The sequence below is a fragment of the Lutjanus erythropterus genome, chromosome 12, assembly GCF_056507025.1.
Source record: "Lutjanus erythropterus isolate fLutEry1 chromosome 12, fLutEry1.hap2, whole genome shotgun sequence".
NCBI lineage: Eukaryota > Metazoa > Chordata > Actinopteri > Lutjaniformes > Lutjanidae > Lutjanus > Lutjanus erythropterus.
In genome coordinates this window covers 3,017,120-3,032,930 of record NC_139328.1, presented here as the reverse complement: position 1 = coordinate 3,032,930, position 15,811 = coordinate 3,017,120, and the positions used below count along the sequence as shown (strand labels likewise).

The 15,811-nt window shown below is 40.8% G+C and overlaps 1 protein-coding gene across 1 annotated transcript in view; it reads left to right on the top strand.

Annotated features, from left to right (window-relative positions):
- Positions 1 to 1,685: 1,685 nt before the first annotated feature.
- Positions 1,686 to 15,811, top strand: part of marchf11 (membrane-associated ring finger (C3HC4) 11) — a 29,190-nt gene continuing 15,064 nt past the window's right edge. Inside the window, exons 1-2 of the mRNA XM_084732282.1 lie at positions 1,686 to 2,374; positions 11,380 to 11,535. Coding sequence (XP_084588408.1) covers positions 2,015 to 2,374; positions 11,380 to 11,535 — 516 coding nt within the window. The 5' untranslated portion in view covers positions 1,686 to 2,014. The remainder of the gene's footprint in view (positions 2,375 to 11,379; positions 11,536 to 15,811) is intronic.

Genomic DNA, 15,811 nt, shown 5'->3' with positions numbered 1-15,811 from the left:
CAGGAGGGTTTGTTATGCTGGGAAAATCATGACTCATTCATACTATCCAGGGATTTAAACAGGCAACCTTCCCATCATAAGATCCCTTCTCTAACATTCACCTGATTCCTCTCACTCTTTCTAGTACCCTTATGGATATCATTAAGTTGTGAGGCTCTACTTTTTTGACATTTTGACATTAGATCCTGTCAAATGCAGAAAATTAAATGTGTGAAATGTGTGCACCAATACAGGCTTGGCTCGGCATTGAATGCACGGAATAATAATGAGTCTCACTTATCATTTGTGTTATTACTGACCCGCTCAAGATGCCCTTTTCCACCTTTTTGTTCTTTGCTGGATATTTGGTCAATTTTAAAGGAAAAATATGACACTTTTCAGGTGGATGTCCAGTCAGTGTTGATAGTAAATGTAGTCAGTTGCAACAATAAAATCCTCAGTGTTGCTAAACTGACCAAGAAAACAGAAAACAGCTCAGTTAGAAATATCCTTTTTACTTTTATACTTTTACTGCAGTAAAGAAGTCAAATCAATACTTCTACTTTTACCAGTCTTTTTTAAGACTTTTTTTTTAAAACCAGAAGAACTTGAGAAAACTCACAATTTAAAGGCAACTTACTGAAAGAGTTTTGAGTTTTGAGCCCAACTCAGTCCTTACGTTTTGAAAAAGTTTTACCAACTACTTTACTAATCTTTTGATAATTTACTTTTCTTTGTTATTGAGTAGACTCATCGAAGTGGAAATGAATAATGATTAATATTTTAAATAGAAGTTCACAACTCAAATTTTGAAATAGATTTTTACAAAGATTCAAGTTTATCTAAAGAAAAAATGTAATAATTTTAAATGTTTTATGTTTATTTCAAAACTTAATAGGTTGAGTTGGACTCAAAACTCTGATCTGTTATATAAAATCTGTTTTGTTTTGTTTTTCTTACAGTGTATCTGTACTTCTACTTGAAAACAGACTCTTCACTTTTGCCACCTTTGCCAGGAGCTGCCTGACCAAACCAAATTACTGGTGGGAGCCCCTAATAAGAGCTATCTGACTAATTACATGAAAGTGAGATGTATCAAACCATGTTCTGTTATAGACTCGCAGAACCCCCTTAGAGGAGCCCTAAATTCTCCATCAACCACCTTTAGAGAACCACAGGCTTCAGCCGCCTGTGAGTCTTAATAGCTCCATCATTTATAGGCTGCGGCGCCTCTTTAATATTCAGAGAGGTTTAAGCCACCACCCTTGATAATGATGGCATCTGTAACCCAGCAGGTGAGCCCTTTAACACAGGGAGGGTGCTGCGGGTCGCCACATCTCACCACATAAAGGATCCTCTGTGGCAGACAGGAGGACTGACGGGCTGCTCGTCTCTTCTTCCAGTGCGTGCATGCGTCTGGAAAGTTATCTCCTCCATCATATTAATGGGATAATAATGTGATTGATTGGTCATCTCCCGGGGGAAATGGTCCTTTCTGCTTCCTGAGAGTGCAACACCCATCAGACAAGGAAGGATTCTTGCTCAAGAGCTCGTCAGCAGGGTAAAAGTCGATCACATCAGGGGGGGTTCAGCCCAGGTTGTCCCGTTTGGAGGTCGGTCTTCCCCCCTTTACCCCACCGCTGCCTGCTGTGCAGCTGTCAGCTTCCTCGGTGGGGACTAAAGAGGCGGAGGAGGAGGAGGAGGAAGGGAAGAGGAAGAGGGGGGAATCCGGCGCTCCAGGACGGCTCAGTCCCGTTGCGATGCATGGAGGCTGCACGGAGATGCTCCCCGGGTCTGTGGAGCGCATGAGGCGGTTCCAGCCGACCGACGGGCCGCAGCAGCAGCGGGGGGATCCGGCCGCCGCTGCCACACCATAGGTTCGGCTGCAGGAGCGCGGCTCGGTTCGGCATCCATATCCTCCGACAGCGCCGTGATCTGCATCACGTTTTCGTCGCAGTGGTGGTGGATCCTGTGTGATACCGTGTGAGCTGTCGGCTGGCATCTATGCAATTTAGTCTCGACTTTTCATTTTATTATGAGCACAGAGGAGGGAGAGGCGGGTTCAGCGTGTGGGGAGGCGAGGGGAGGCACCGCCATCACCCACCGCCACACCTGGGATGAAGGCGAGCCGCACGGCTCCCAAGGACGTCCGCACCCCGAAGAGGAGGCAGACGAGGCAAAGCAGGGAGAGGACGGAGAGGAGGGAGAGGGCTGCCGGGAGGGCCGGAGCTGCGGGGACGATGCGTGTGAGGGGAACAACGCGGGGAATTGTTCCAGTGAGGATGGGGCGGTCGGGGGCAGATCGTGCAAGGCGCAGGCGATGCATTCAAACTGCAGCAGCGAGACCTGCATCCCCACTCCCAGCTGTCGGATCTGCTTCCAGGGCGCAGAACAGGTAAATACACCGCTGACATGTCACTGATACCCGCGTGTCAATCTCTGTGATCAGAGCCACTCTGTGTCTCTGACATCAGCCTATCAGATTAAAAGTCCTGCTTTTGTGAAAGTTGATTTAAACTGAATGAAGGTGAGGGCACAGTCCTCACAGTGCTGCACCCTGATTGGCTGGCAGCAGCAACTCATCTAATTAGAATGAGGTAAACCTGCTGAGTGGAGGCTTTCACAGCACTTCACGTGCAGGAAACTGGTCTGATTGGACGGATTTCAGCAGCAAAGCCAATCAGAACCAGAACAAAATAAATATATATGTCACAACTTCAACAACATCCAGACTGAGGAGTGTAAAAACATGTATGATAATACAGAAGTTTCATCTGAACAACTCAGGACCAGGAACTGCTGCAGTGACTTCAGCACCATGGACAGTGCTTACATCAGCAGGTCCAGAAGTGAGATCAGGGGACCTTCAGGGGTCCTTGAGGGCCCCTCAGAAGGAGATGATTATAATGAGGAATATAATCACTATACTTTTTAACAGCTGACTTACCTATGGTGAAAAGGAACTTATTACATTTACATTTCAGAGAGAAACTCTGCTCTTTTTTCCTCAGTTACATTTAGAGACACCTGGTTAATTTGCAGATTTTACAGACAAAAAACACACAGTCATCTTCTAATATATGACACTTTGTTTTAAATTACCCAACAGTATATAAAACAGTTACTCTTCTGTTGACATGCTACTGCATTAAAATACTGTTTACACTGTAATGCATCAGTAATAATAATTAAAAAGGGTCATATACATAATATAACATACATCATAAGCAGTGCTTTACTTTTAAGAATTTACGCATGTTTACATAATATTACTACAGCACTAATAATACAATTAAGTAACAGTTTTTACAACAACAACAATAATGATAATGATAATAAAGGTGAATGAAGGTGATTGGCTGGCAGCAGCAACTCATGTGATTAGAATGAGGTAATCCTGCTGAGTGGAGGATTTCACAGCGCTTCACATGCAGGAAACTGGTCTGATTGGTTGAATTTAAGCAGCAGGGCCAAAATAAATGTAAAGACCTGACATGTGACTTCAACAAAATCCAGTGTGATGAGTGTAAACGCCTCTGTGATGGTACAGAAGTTACACCTCAACAACGAAACCACTGCAGTGACTTCAGCACCATGGACAGCGCTTACATCAGCCGCTCCAGAAGTGACATCAGGGAACCTTCAGGGGTCCTTGAGGGCCCCTCAGAAGGCCCACAGCATAATGAAGAATATAAACATTTTACTATTTTAACAACTGACTTACCAGTGGTGAAAAGTAATCTATTACATTCACTCTGCTCTGCTTAAATTCAGAGAGAACCAGTGTTCTTTTTACTTACATACATTTCCAAAAACTCTGACAGCTGGTTAGTTTGCAGATTATACAAACAGAACAAATAATCATCTTCTAAAATATGAAATATTGTTTAAAACTACCTGATAATATAAAAGCAGTTAAAGTTAGTCCTCTGTTGACAACCTGCATACACAGTAATGCAGAGGATAATATATATAATGTAACACTCTAAATGGGGACATACTACATGAGCAGAGCTTTATTATTTTTTAATCAATTTAAGTATATTTTAAGTACCTTCATTAACGACCTTTATTATTCTGTCATCGGGTTAAAGGTCTTACTTTTGTCAACAGTGAAAGTTGATTTAAACTGAATGAAGGTGAGGGCACAGTTCTCACAGTGCTGCACCCTGACTGGACAGGAACAGCAGCAGCTCATCTAATTAAAATGAGGTAAACCTGCTGAGTGGAGGCTTTCACAGCACTTCACAGGCTGGACACTGGTCTGATCGGACGGATTTCAGCAGCAGAACCAAAGTAAATGTAAAGACTTGACATGTGACGTCAACAAAATCCAAACTGATGAGTGTAGAAACCTGTACGATCGTGCAGAAGTTAGATTTGAGCAGCTCAGGACCTTGAACTGATGCAGTGACTTCAGCACCATGGACAGCGCTTACATCAGCAGGTCCAACAGTCAGCTCAGGGGACCTTCAGGGGTCCTTGAGGGCCCCTCAGCATTGAGGAATATTATCACTTTCTTTAAAAAAAAAATTCTTTAATGAAGTCTTTCCTAAAGACTAAAATCAATGGCATGCTGTCGAGTAGGTTAAAACTGGTGAGGTAAGAATTTTGATTTGTTTATTTTTGGCTGATGTACTCATATTAACGTGAGTGCAGCTAACTTGGCTGCTTGGAAGGTCTCATAAAAGGCTAAAAGCAACTGGACTAGTTTTGAAACATAATGCATTATCAAAGCTTTAAAATAGTAAAGAGTGAAACCACACTGACCAGAGTGTGGCTACAAAATGAGCAATTGCACTTAATGTTTTTGGTATTTAATAATATGATGTCAGGAGCTCTCAATACCTGACCTAATACCAAACTTTTTAAGTTATATATAGAGTTATAACCACTACATTATTCCTGATTTGGCTGATGACTACCTCTTGAGGCCCTCGTTTGGGTCCTCATGCCTCACTTTTGGAACCAGTGACTCAGGGTAATGGCAACTTGCACTGCAGCAAAAACCAAAGTTGTCCATAAATCAGTAAGAGATTAATTAAAATTTGATTAATTTAGTAATTGCCCACAGCTAAAATGACACTTGAGCACGGAGGACGGAGCTGCAGAAGCTGAGCTCACTGTAGGGTTAACAACAGTGAGGATTATCAGTCTGACGTCAGCATGAATGATGAAACGTTTCCTCCATAGTCTGATTCCCACCACTTCCATGAACTAGATCTGCATGTAGAATGATCACAGCCCAACTCACAGCGAGTCAAACACAAAGAGGCTGGTTTCACAAAGACACAATCTGACTAAAAACTTCTTATCTAACAAATAGCCAGACATCAGATATCAGCCAGTGTTCACTAGCACAGAGCTGCTTAATGCTTGGCTCTGTCTTTGATTTGTTATTAAGACTGTTGAGCTTTAAAATAAGGTCAGTAAGCTTCAGCCTGTTAAGCTTTATTCACTCCAGCAGAAAAAAAAGCTACATAATCCTGTCTCTTCTTTAAATGACCATGGAAATAATTGAAATGAAGACAAAATATCTCAGTTGTGCAATTAAGCCGACATTATAAACCAGAGCTTTTATGCAAGTGATAAGTAAGTGTGTATTGTAATCATCTTAAACTGATGAGAATTTCCTTTCAAAAAATGAAATTAACACTTTTAAGAGTGCAGAAAAGTTGTTGCACTGCTTTGTAAGGATTCAAACACTGAAACAGGTTCTGTGCTAACAACAACTGCTTTATTATATAGCACCTTTAAAGAGTTGACAAAGTGCTTTGCCAGACAAAGAACAAAAGCAGGACCCTTAGAAGAAACCATGACAACAAAAAGCCAAACATGTTCAAACAAAAGGAAGACAAAATTAAGCTAAAGAAATTTAAGGTCAGAAAAAGTAAAAGCAAGCAGTCAAAAGACAGTAGAGATGACATCACATAAAAGCAACTCTATAAAATGGGTTTTAAGAAGTGATTTTAAAGAAGTCACTGATTCTGCAGCCTTATCTCCTCAGGCAGGTCGTTCCAAAACCGCAGAGCTGTGATGAAAAAGGCACGGTCACCTTTAGATTTAAGCCTCGACTTCTTCATCTGAGGATCTGAAGCTGCAAACTCACATGGAGTCAACACTTCTGCTGTGTAGCTTGTGGCCAGACTGAGATGTGCTTTAAAAGTGATCAGTGAAAATCTTAAAATCAATTCTAAATCAGACAGGGAACCAGTGGAGAGAAGCCAGGACTGGGGCGATGTGATTTCTTCAGTTAAAACCAGTAAGAACTATGTGATATCTCAGACGTAGCACCACAGATCGAAAATCCAAATGTATTCCAGCCTGATGTCATTAAACTTAAGAAGAGGAAGCCAGTAATGGAAGAATGAAATTAAGATGCACTTTACTTTAGAAGGTGTACATTTTCTTCCAAATCACTTCCTCTTTCCTTTTCATAATTTGTATGCAAAAAGAAATGCACTAAATGCACAATAAACAAGAAAATTAAACATTAAAGTAAAGGTAATGGTTATAAAACAATTTGTATTATCATAACTGTAGTGTTTTCTGATGTGTCCATCCGACTTCTGAAAAAACACATAGTTTCCCCCTCAGTAAATTAATATATATGTCTAAACTGAAAATCCCTAAATGTCCTGTTAAGTGGTATGAACTCATCTGCTGAAAACAAGCGCTGTAGTGCCGGTCCAGTCAGTAGTGTAGCGCAGCACTGTGTCAAACACTTTGTCACAGGTTAGTTAATCACGTTACTGAGTGAACGATGTGTGAACCGATTGTGTCTGCAGATCAACGTGAGTCAGAGGAAGAGTCTTAGTGATGCTGGAACGAAAGTTTTTACTGTGAAAAATATGTCCCAACCATAAAACAACTGTTTTTAGAATGGAGTTTGGTTTAACAGTCTGTGCACTTAAAAGACCGCCAGGAGCAGAGGGTATATTAATGTTAATAATTCACATAAATTGAGCTGACCTACCTCCTAATAAACAGCATAAAGTAGCAGGAAATAGAGCTAAAATAAACTTATTTTCTACTTCTCTCTGCTCACACTAAAAGTTCATATAATAAACACAAACTGCAATGAAAATAGAGACAGTGACTCTGCCCTGCTCTGAATCGTAGCCCACCATGTATTACATGTAACTAGTTAAAAGTAATTAAATTGCAAAATAAAGGTAATTGTGATCTAACAAATAATGTGTAAGTAAATTAGAGTCGCTAATTAAAATGTTGGTGATTACAAAAGGGATATAGCCAGATTTTCTTTTTGGGTGGTGGAGATCAGCACTCAGCTGAGTGACCTCTATTCCTGTACAGAGTCAATTAAAGTTAACGTCTTCCCATAGACATCTAACATTGATCAATGGTACAATCAATACACAGAGAAACAAAATGCATCACATCCGTCATATCAGAAGTGGATGACAATGACTGAATCATAATCTGTGTATAATAAATATCATCACTATGCAATGAATCAGTCTAAATGTCTGCACGCCTTCCTGGACAGATGTAGACCTGCAGGGACAAATGGACACTCTGTCCACCTGCCTCTGAAATCTGACACTCTGCAGGCCTATTTGGATCGTGACAGCGAGCCTCGATGAGGGACGATTCATCCTCACCAGAGCTTAAGGGAAAGAGAGGAGTCAGGGCAGTAAATGCCTAAGTGAATATCCTGTCTTCTGAACGTGGGCTATAGCCTATTAGCAGAGCTAATCTAATAGCTCTGCCTCCGGGTCCAGACTGATATTTGATTTTGATACAAGGCCGCAGGCTGGAAAAAGCTCACCAGTTATCAAGAAGATTACAAAACAGAAATTTGACACTTTAAATATTCATGTCTTAGCAGATAGGGTGAGAGTGAGACTTAACACCACTCCCTTTAAAGAATCTCTGCTTGATTCACAAAAACGTGCAAGGAAATTATCATTGTTGAACAGTTCATTCTTAACTTTGGAAACAGCAGTTGACAAAAGAATCTCAACTCAAGGTCCACTTACACACTTTGTCTGCAGCTTTCAATCATATTCTGCTGCAGATGGAGTTTGCTCCGTTGTGATAAAAGTGTATAACCTCGTTTAGGATGTTTTTGTCTACGTTTGTTTGAAATTAATGCTCAATAGTTTGATCAAAAAGCAGTTGATGACTTCTGCCAGCATGGGTAAGGGGTCCTAAATAAACTAAATGCTCACTGACTAGGCTTTTCCGGCGATTTCAGCTGCATCTCACGGTCCTCTTCAGTTGATAGAGTTAGAGTGCATTTGTAAGTTCCCAAAAAGTTAGCAAGTGGGTGTTGATTTAAGATCATTTTAACAAAACAGTCCTAGCTTGAGATCTATTTACCAGCTTTGTCAGGAACTTTAAACTGCATTGCAAACTCTATGAGCTGATGAAGATGGTGAAGTGTGGTTGAAAGCAGGGAAAAAAAGCTTTTGAAAAAGGTCAAAAGGTCTAGAACAAGCAAGTAAGTGGACATTGAATTTAAAGTGTTTTGTCAATTATTACAATTCTTCTTGAGTTTACACTGTTTTGTCAGTTATTACACTTTTTTGACAAATAATCCTGTCTCAGAATCTATTTAGTCTTTTCATGAGCATTCACCTGCAAACCAGACTTCATCTGCTGATGAAGACCATAGAGACATGCTAGAAAGCTCAAGAAACAAGCAACTAAGTAGTGCTTGAGAAGAGAGTTTTTTGTAAATTGTTACAGCTCTTAAACAAAATCTTAATTCAAAGTTCATTTACAGTCCTAGCTTGATGATGAAGACCATGAAATGTTGTTGAAGGCACTGTAAAATGTTTGTAAGTGGACCTTGAGTGAAGATCGACATGTCAGTAATCAAAGTATCACTGTAGAAAGCTCCAGAATAAGTGAGCCTGGGCCTCTTGAGTTGAGATTTTTTTTGTAGATTAATAGTTTTCTAACAAAATAATCTTTATTCAAACTGCGTACTCTGATGATGACCATGAGATGCTGTTGAAAGCGCTGTAAAAATCTAGTAAGTGGACCTTGAGTTGAGATGAGAAGTTACCAAGGTTAAGAATGAAGTTTTGTGCACATTATTGTGGTCGTTCTGGTGGTCGAGTGGTTATAGACATACATAATGTAACTGCACTGTTTGATTTCTGTCCAGGAGCCTCTGGTGCACATTATCATCCCTCCTCTCTCTTCCTGTTTCCTGTCTCTCTACAGTGTCATAAAGAAACAGTTGAATATATTATAGCTCTATCAACACCCTTCAGTTGAAGTCTTGTTGACCTTCTTTTAGACTCCATCGGTCTCCATCGCGCTAAAATAAGTTGAATATTTTCATCAAATGTCCCCTTAGAGAATTCAGAAACGTACTAAAATTGTCCTTGATGTTGGTTTTATCAATCATGGCTTCGGTGGATAGCCGACCCGCGTCAGTTCATTCAAGCGGAAGCCTCCGAGGTCCTTTTAAACCCACAAGGTTAATATGACATGATGAAAAACGAGCTCCCTGACCACTGACCTTAATATACTATTAATATGCCACTCACAGCCCAGCCGGCAGGTCAAAGCTACAGTAATGGCTGCTTGAGAAATGCCTCGAGGCAGAAGAAAAACATCAGAACAAATAGATACGGCTGTAGTGATTAATGTCATGCCGCATCCCGCCGTTAATATCCGCGAGTGCTGTAGCTTTGAGAAATGATCATTGATCCGAGCGATGCTGGTAAAGCCCTCTGCCGAACAAGTCGTGTATTTTCTTTGATGTACGACCTGCTGGGAGAAAAAAGGCCAAACCGAGGCCTGAAAACAAGGATTTCTACATGATGGGAAAGTTGACACAGACTTTGAAGATGGATGGAAGATTAATATTGGGGTGACGGTTCTGATATCGACCCAAAGCAGATAGTTTCTCTCTGTTCCTGAAAAGATTCTGAGGTTTAATCTGTCAGTGGTCAAAATCATAGAAACGCAAGACAAGATATGAATATTAAGTTTGCTCAAAATAAATCTTTACAGCTTTTCAAATGATGAAACAGACAGAAATCTTTCACCTCTACATGCTGATTGTTAAAACTTTTGAATTCCCCGAAAATCAGTTCTGCATCTGCGTCATGTCTGCTTTTAGTTAAAGGACCAGTTCACCCCAAAATCCATGTAGATTGTTTTGGAGTAAGTTGCAGAGTTTTGGAGACATGAGAGCTACACGGCGCTTGTCCTGTGGTTCCTAAAAAATACATTTGAAAAACTCAACAACAACGTCTCTTTCTAGAAACCATGGCCCGCTCACTCTGGATAATTCACAGACCTTGTTCTTTCCATTAGAAACACATTAGTTCCAGTAGATTCAAAAGTAGTTCAGGTAGATTCTACTGCAAAAAAAAGGAAGTAGTTCCTGCATGAAACTTCCCACGAGAAAGTCAAATGCATTTTTTGGTGCCTTGAGCATCACAGGACGAGTGACATCTAGTTTCATTAGACTGGAGAGAAGACAGAAATCTCTGATATCTCCAAAACTCTGCAACTCGCACCAAAACTATCTAGATGGACAAACAGGCCAGAGGAAACATGTTTATTTTTTTATTTTAGGGTGAACTGTCCCTTTTAATATTAAAGAAACAACAAAAAAGAAACATTTGTTGTTTTCACACCAACATACTGATGTTCCACTATGTGTTAGCATGACGTGTTAGCTTAACTAACCCTTTAAAACACTGAAGTAACACAAACAAACTAACCCACTGAGGCAATGAAGACCAACAACTCAGCTGTTCTCGAAGGTAAAAATGACTAAATTTGCCAATGGAGTCTGGTTGGTTTTATACAAGTTTATATAACAAATTTGTTTCCACCAAGTTGTTGCTAGTCTTCCTGAGGTCCAAACACAAAACAACAATAAAAATACATGAATGTAAAATCACATGAGATGATAACATTCAATATCAGCCCAAAATGAAGACAAAAAGATAAGTGAAGTGAGTTTTATATACTGTAGTGACTTTTAACACACTGCACCAACCAAAGAAATAAAATTAACAAAAAAAGTTATAGAACTTCCGTAACAAAGTTTACATGTGATTCATCAGTTTTAGTGACTCTCTGAAGGAATATCTGTTTTAATCTGTCTGTCAGAAAAGGGCTGTCTGATGGCGAGGTAAAGCACTTAAATGTTGATTTTATTAAGTGACTAAAATACATTTTGCACAGTGGTACATTGCTATTTTGTCTGTTCTTTCAATTGATTCTGTCTTTGAAATATTAAGAACGGTGAGTAAAATATTTAAGAAAATATCGTAGGAACGTTCTCAAACAGTACGGTATGCTTTGGGAAATGGTCGATGTTATTTTGTCCCCTCCACTGTTGCTGCTTCCTCCATTGAATCTCTTCTCACATTTGACCTTTGCCCTCTCTGCGGTCTGCAGGGCGACCTGTTGAACCCGTGTCGGTGTGACGGCTCCGTGCGTTACACCCACCAGCACTGCCTGCTGAAGTGGATCAGCGAGCGCGGCTGCTGGACCTGCGAGCTCTGCTGCTACCGCTTCCACGTCATCGCCATCAACATGAAGAGACCGTGGCAGGTAAAACACTGCGGCAGGGCTGTTTTTGTTTTTTTTCACATTGCTGCTTTGACCTGGAATTTCATGGGTTAGTTCCTGTTTCTGTTTAAAAGCGCCTCAGTCAGGGATCGAACTGTTTGGTGTTGATGGCAGTGAGAACCAGCATGATGCCTCATGATACTGACACCTGTGGAAGATCAAGATTCAAGATTCAATAATTTATTGCCATTTCAGTGAAAAATTAATTGTATTTGTGTTGGTGTGTGCTCGGGGTAGACGTGACAAACTCTAGCAAGGTAAATAAAACATCAGCATGAACATAAAATACTTTTAAGGGCACTGTAGGCTCTGACCAGCGTCTGACCTGATTTTTGAGCTGCATGACTCATTTTCAAAATTTCAGCTTTGTCGGGCATCATTTGTTGTTCGGTCTGCCGGGGGAACGAGGACCAATCATCTAATCTCAGTGGATTCCCTGAGATCAGAGCCTTTTTTTGTCACTGTACCTGCAAGAAGGGGCAAAGAGAACATCTGAAATTGCCATGGCAACACAAAGTGTTATGGACAGTAAAATGTAGCTGGCTTACCTCCAATTCTCTGTGCAAAATGGACAAACTATACTGTCCACGTCTTCCTTGCCACCTGTAAGTATATTATTTTATCATCACGTTTTCGCACAGGTGATAAAGGCAGCTGCCTTGTTAGCATTATTGCTAGCAAACAAACTTCTGCTTGCGTCGGAGCGGTCAAACTAATCTTTATGGACAATTTTCAACAGCCAGAATGGTCTGCCAACCTGTTCTCATCCCAACTCGTCACATACTGACAATTTGTCACAATTTGTCGGCGTCTAATACTAAAGTAAAAGATGACCCTTAGCGTCTGTATCAAACGCGGCCAGAAAGTCTTTTCAACATGTGACTAATGTTGTGGAACAGCTGCAGTTTGGGCGTGTTTAGCATTTGTATGTGCGACCGGGCCTTCATGCTACATTAAGAGCCCGGTGTGTCTGATACAGATGAAGGTGGGTTTACGTTGAAGCACAGTGGGTCGCTTTCAGCCGCTAAAGGTTACCATGCATGTCTGTATGAGTCACTAGTGGGCGTGAGACCAGGCTGGGCCGACGGGCCATTTAATTTTCTGTTTTCTGAGCACATAAATCCCGAGTTTTGGCTTCACATCACAGGCGATTTACTCCAACAGTATGAGTTGGAATTAAATAACACTTCTAAAAATCGTACAGTATATGCCCAGCATAACACAGTAAATAAAACACAAGTGTCTGGTGCATTAAAAAACCCTCTAGGGGACACGGTTAAATTGAGTTCATGATCTGAAGCGATGATGAGGAGTTGAGGGCCCTCGCCGCCTCAGGATATGTGCTGATACGGAAACGAGTACTTCTGCTCTTCATACTAAACAACCTTCTCCTGAAGGAAGGAGCGCAGAAGTGCACTGGCAGGCTGAGAGGGGTCTCTGATTATTTTCAGACTCATCCTGAGCATGTGGCTGTTATAAATATCACAGATATGCTTAGCAAATCTTGGCCGGTGATTTTTGATGCTGCTTTCACTGCCTTATTAAGCTCCTTCCCATCATCAGCTGAGCAGTTTTCATACCACACTGTGAGAGAGAATGTGAGAACTCTGTGTATCACAGCTCTGTAAGAATCACACATCCGTGCCTTTGATACCTTAAACCCCCTGAGCTGTTGCGGAAAGAACAATCGTTGCTCTGCTTCCTGCACAATAGGGCTAATACTGACATTTCAGAAAAGAAAAAATGGTGATCCCCAGGTATGTGAAGTTTTCTGCTTATCTCAACCCCAGAAAACCTGATCATTGATGACTCAAGGCTGAAGCTCATCTTTGTTTTTGCAGCCGTCTACATCCATTTATTTGGCTTCAGAGATCTTTAAAATTACATCATTATAAACATATGACTGTGTGAGCTGTTTTGTCATTACAAGAGATTAGAACCAGACAAACAAAAGATGATTCAACTGTAAAAAAAAAACCCTAGTTATTATCAAATTAAATAAAATAATTAAAGGGAAAAAATAATATTCTACTTGTACTTGTTTTAACTTTTTTTTAACATCAGCAAATTAATTTGATTAATTGCTAATTTAAATCCTGAAACAATTTAAAAACAAAAATTTAATTCATTTTTTTCATTTTCCACAACATATACGGTACAAAAAAGACAAATAGACACGACAAAACAAAACAAAAGTAAACACAGTGGACTGAGGGTCAGAGAGTCCATCATGCTAAGACAGAGTGAGGTCAAGGAAATCCAGAAAATATTATACAGTCATCTGAAACAGTACAGCACAGCGCAGTCCAAAGTAGTTAGGTCCTAGAATGACGTGTCTCGCTCTTAATATGGTCAATAAAGAGTCCCCACATCTTAAGACACTTGGGGTGGATGTTTGACAGAGTAGACCAAACTTCCTCAACATACAGACAAGAAGTGGGAGGGACTGAAGTCCTGGATGAGGGAGTTCAGGTAGGTCGGAGCTGTTTTAGTTGCTGTTTTGTAGACAAGTCTCAGGGTTTTGAATTTGATGCAGGCAGCAACTGGATGCCAGTGGAGCGATCTTAACATCGGGGCGACATGTGGTGTTGTGAGCTGGTTGAAAACCAGATATGCCGACACGTTCTGGATCACCTGCAGAGGTTTGAATGCAAACGCAGGGAGGCCTGCCAGCAAGGAGCTGCAGAGGGCAATGTGTGATATTACAAGAGTCTGAACCAGGAGTTGTGCTGCATGTTCAGAAAGGTAGAGTTTGATGTTCCTGCTGTTGTACAGGGAGAATTGACATGACCATGTGATCGAGGCCACGTGGACCTTGAAGGTTAGTTGGTTGTCGATCATGTCGCCCAAGTTTTGGGCAGACTTTGTAGGAGTGAATGACAGGAAGAGCAGAGTATCATCAGTATAGCAATGACATGAGATTTTAACCCAAAGTACATGCTTTTCCTAAATTTGCCCAAGTTCTTGTTGTGCCTTTATTTTGAAAATCTACTCAGTCATAGCATATTATTGCTAACTTGACTGTGGAGCTCTGCACATACAAAACTGACACTAGAGGGGTACTTACAGCGTCGTAGTCAGAAGTGTTGCCTATTTTAACACTAATCTGAACATTAATGCTGCTCTGATTCATTAATACTGATGCACACTTTGCATGAAGACGGAGGTTTAAATGATAACCTGAGATTAAACTGAGAATTCATGGACATCATTGAAACAGTGAGTGCTCTTTTCAGATTTGTAGCTTAAATGCCCGAGAGCAGCGTGACACCAAACTGCAGCCATTATGTTCTTTATGGCTTTTTTTTACTGCCTTTCGCGGCCATAAACCTTTGAGGTTACAGTTTTCTCCCACCGAGCGTGCTCTCTAAATTATTATAGAGGCATTAACAAGAGATTGTTTTTACAGTCTCTGATGCATCGACCCACCAGTCAGATTTATGCTCAGAAATATTCACAGCTTGGAGAAAGAAAAAAACAGCCACACAGAGCTGAAGTGGTGAAAGCGGCTTCACTGGCAAACTGACAACACATAAACCCACCTGCGTCTGTCAGAGGCCTTCATGGAAAATGCTTCACTTAAACTCAATTTCAAAACCCAAACGTAGAAATGCACCTACTCTGTAATTATATAATTTCTTCTTCTTCTTCTTTTTGACCCTCTACTTAAACACCTTTAATAGCGGCTGATTCTTTCTTTTAATGACTCATCGCTCATAAAATGTAGAAATAAGTGAACAAATCTGCTACAAGTGCACATTGTGACCCTTTAAAGGTAAAAGTCTTTCACACCCAGAGCTGTTATGACAGAAGTGCAGAATCCAAACCTTCGGTCCATTTAGCAGCACGACTGCACAGCTTCGACCACAATGATGAGGCAGAAAATGAGCTGAAATAATTATACTGTGCATTAGTGATGAAATGGCTGAATGGCTCACTGTGAACAGAAACATCCCTCACAAAACCAAAACAAAAAAAAAGCGCTTTAGTCATCCCATAATCTGTGCATACAGTCTTCTTAAATCTCTGAACACAATGCATCTGAAATCTCCCTAAACTTGTTGAATTATGGATCAGGAGGTTTAAATAAAGTCTGGAAGGATTAATGTGAGAGCAGCTTGAGGAATTTTTCGATATGTTTCAACTTTGGTGAACTTTGACTGATGAACTGTGTGGTCGACCATGTGCCTTCGCGATGGTCACTCCCCCGTGTGTGTGACCGTGCTCTGACACATGGAGGTCGCGGCGCTGTTTGGTC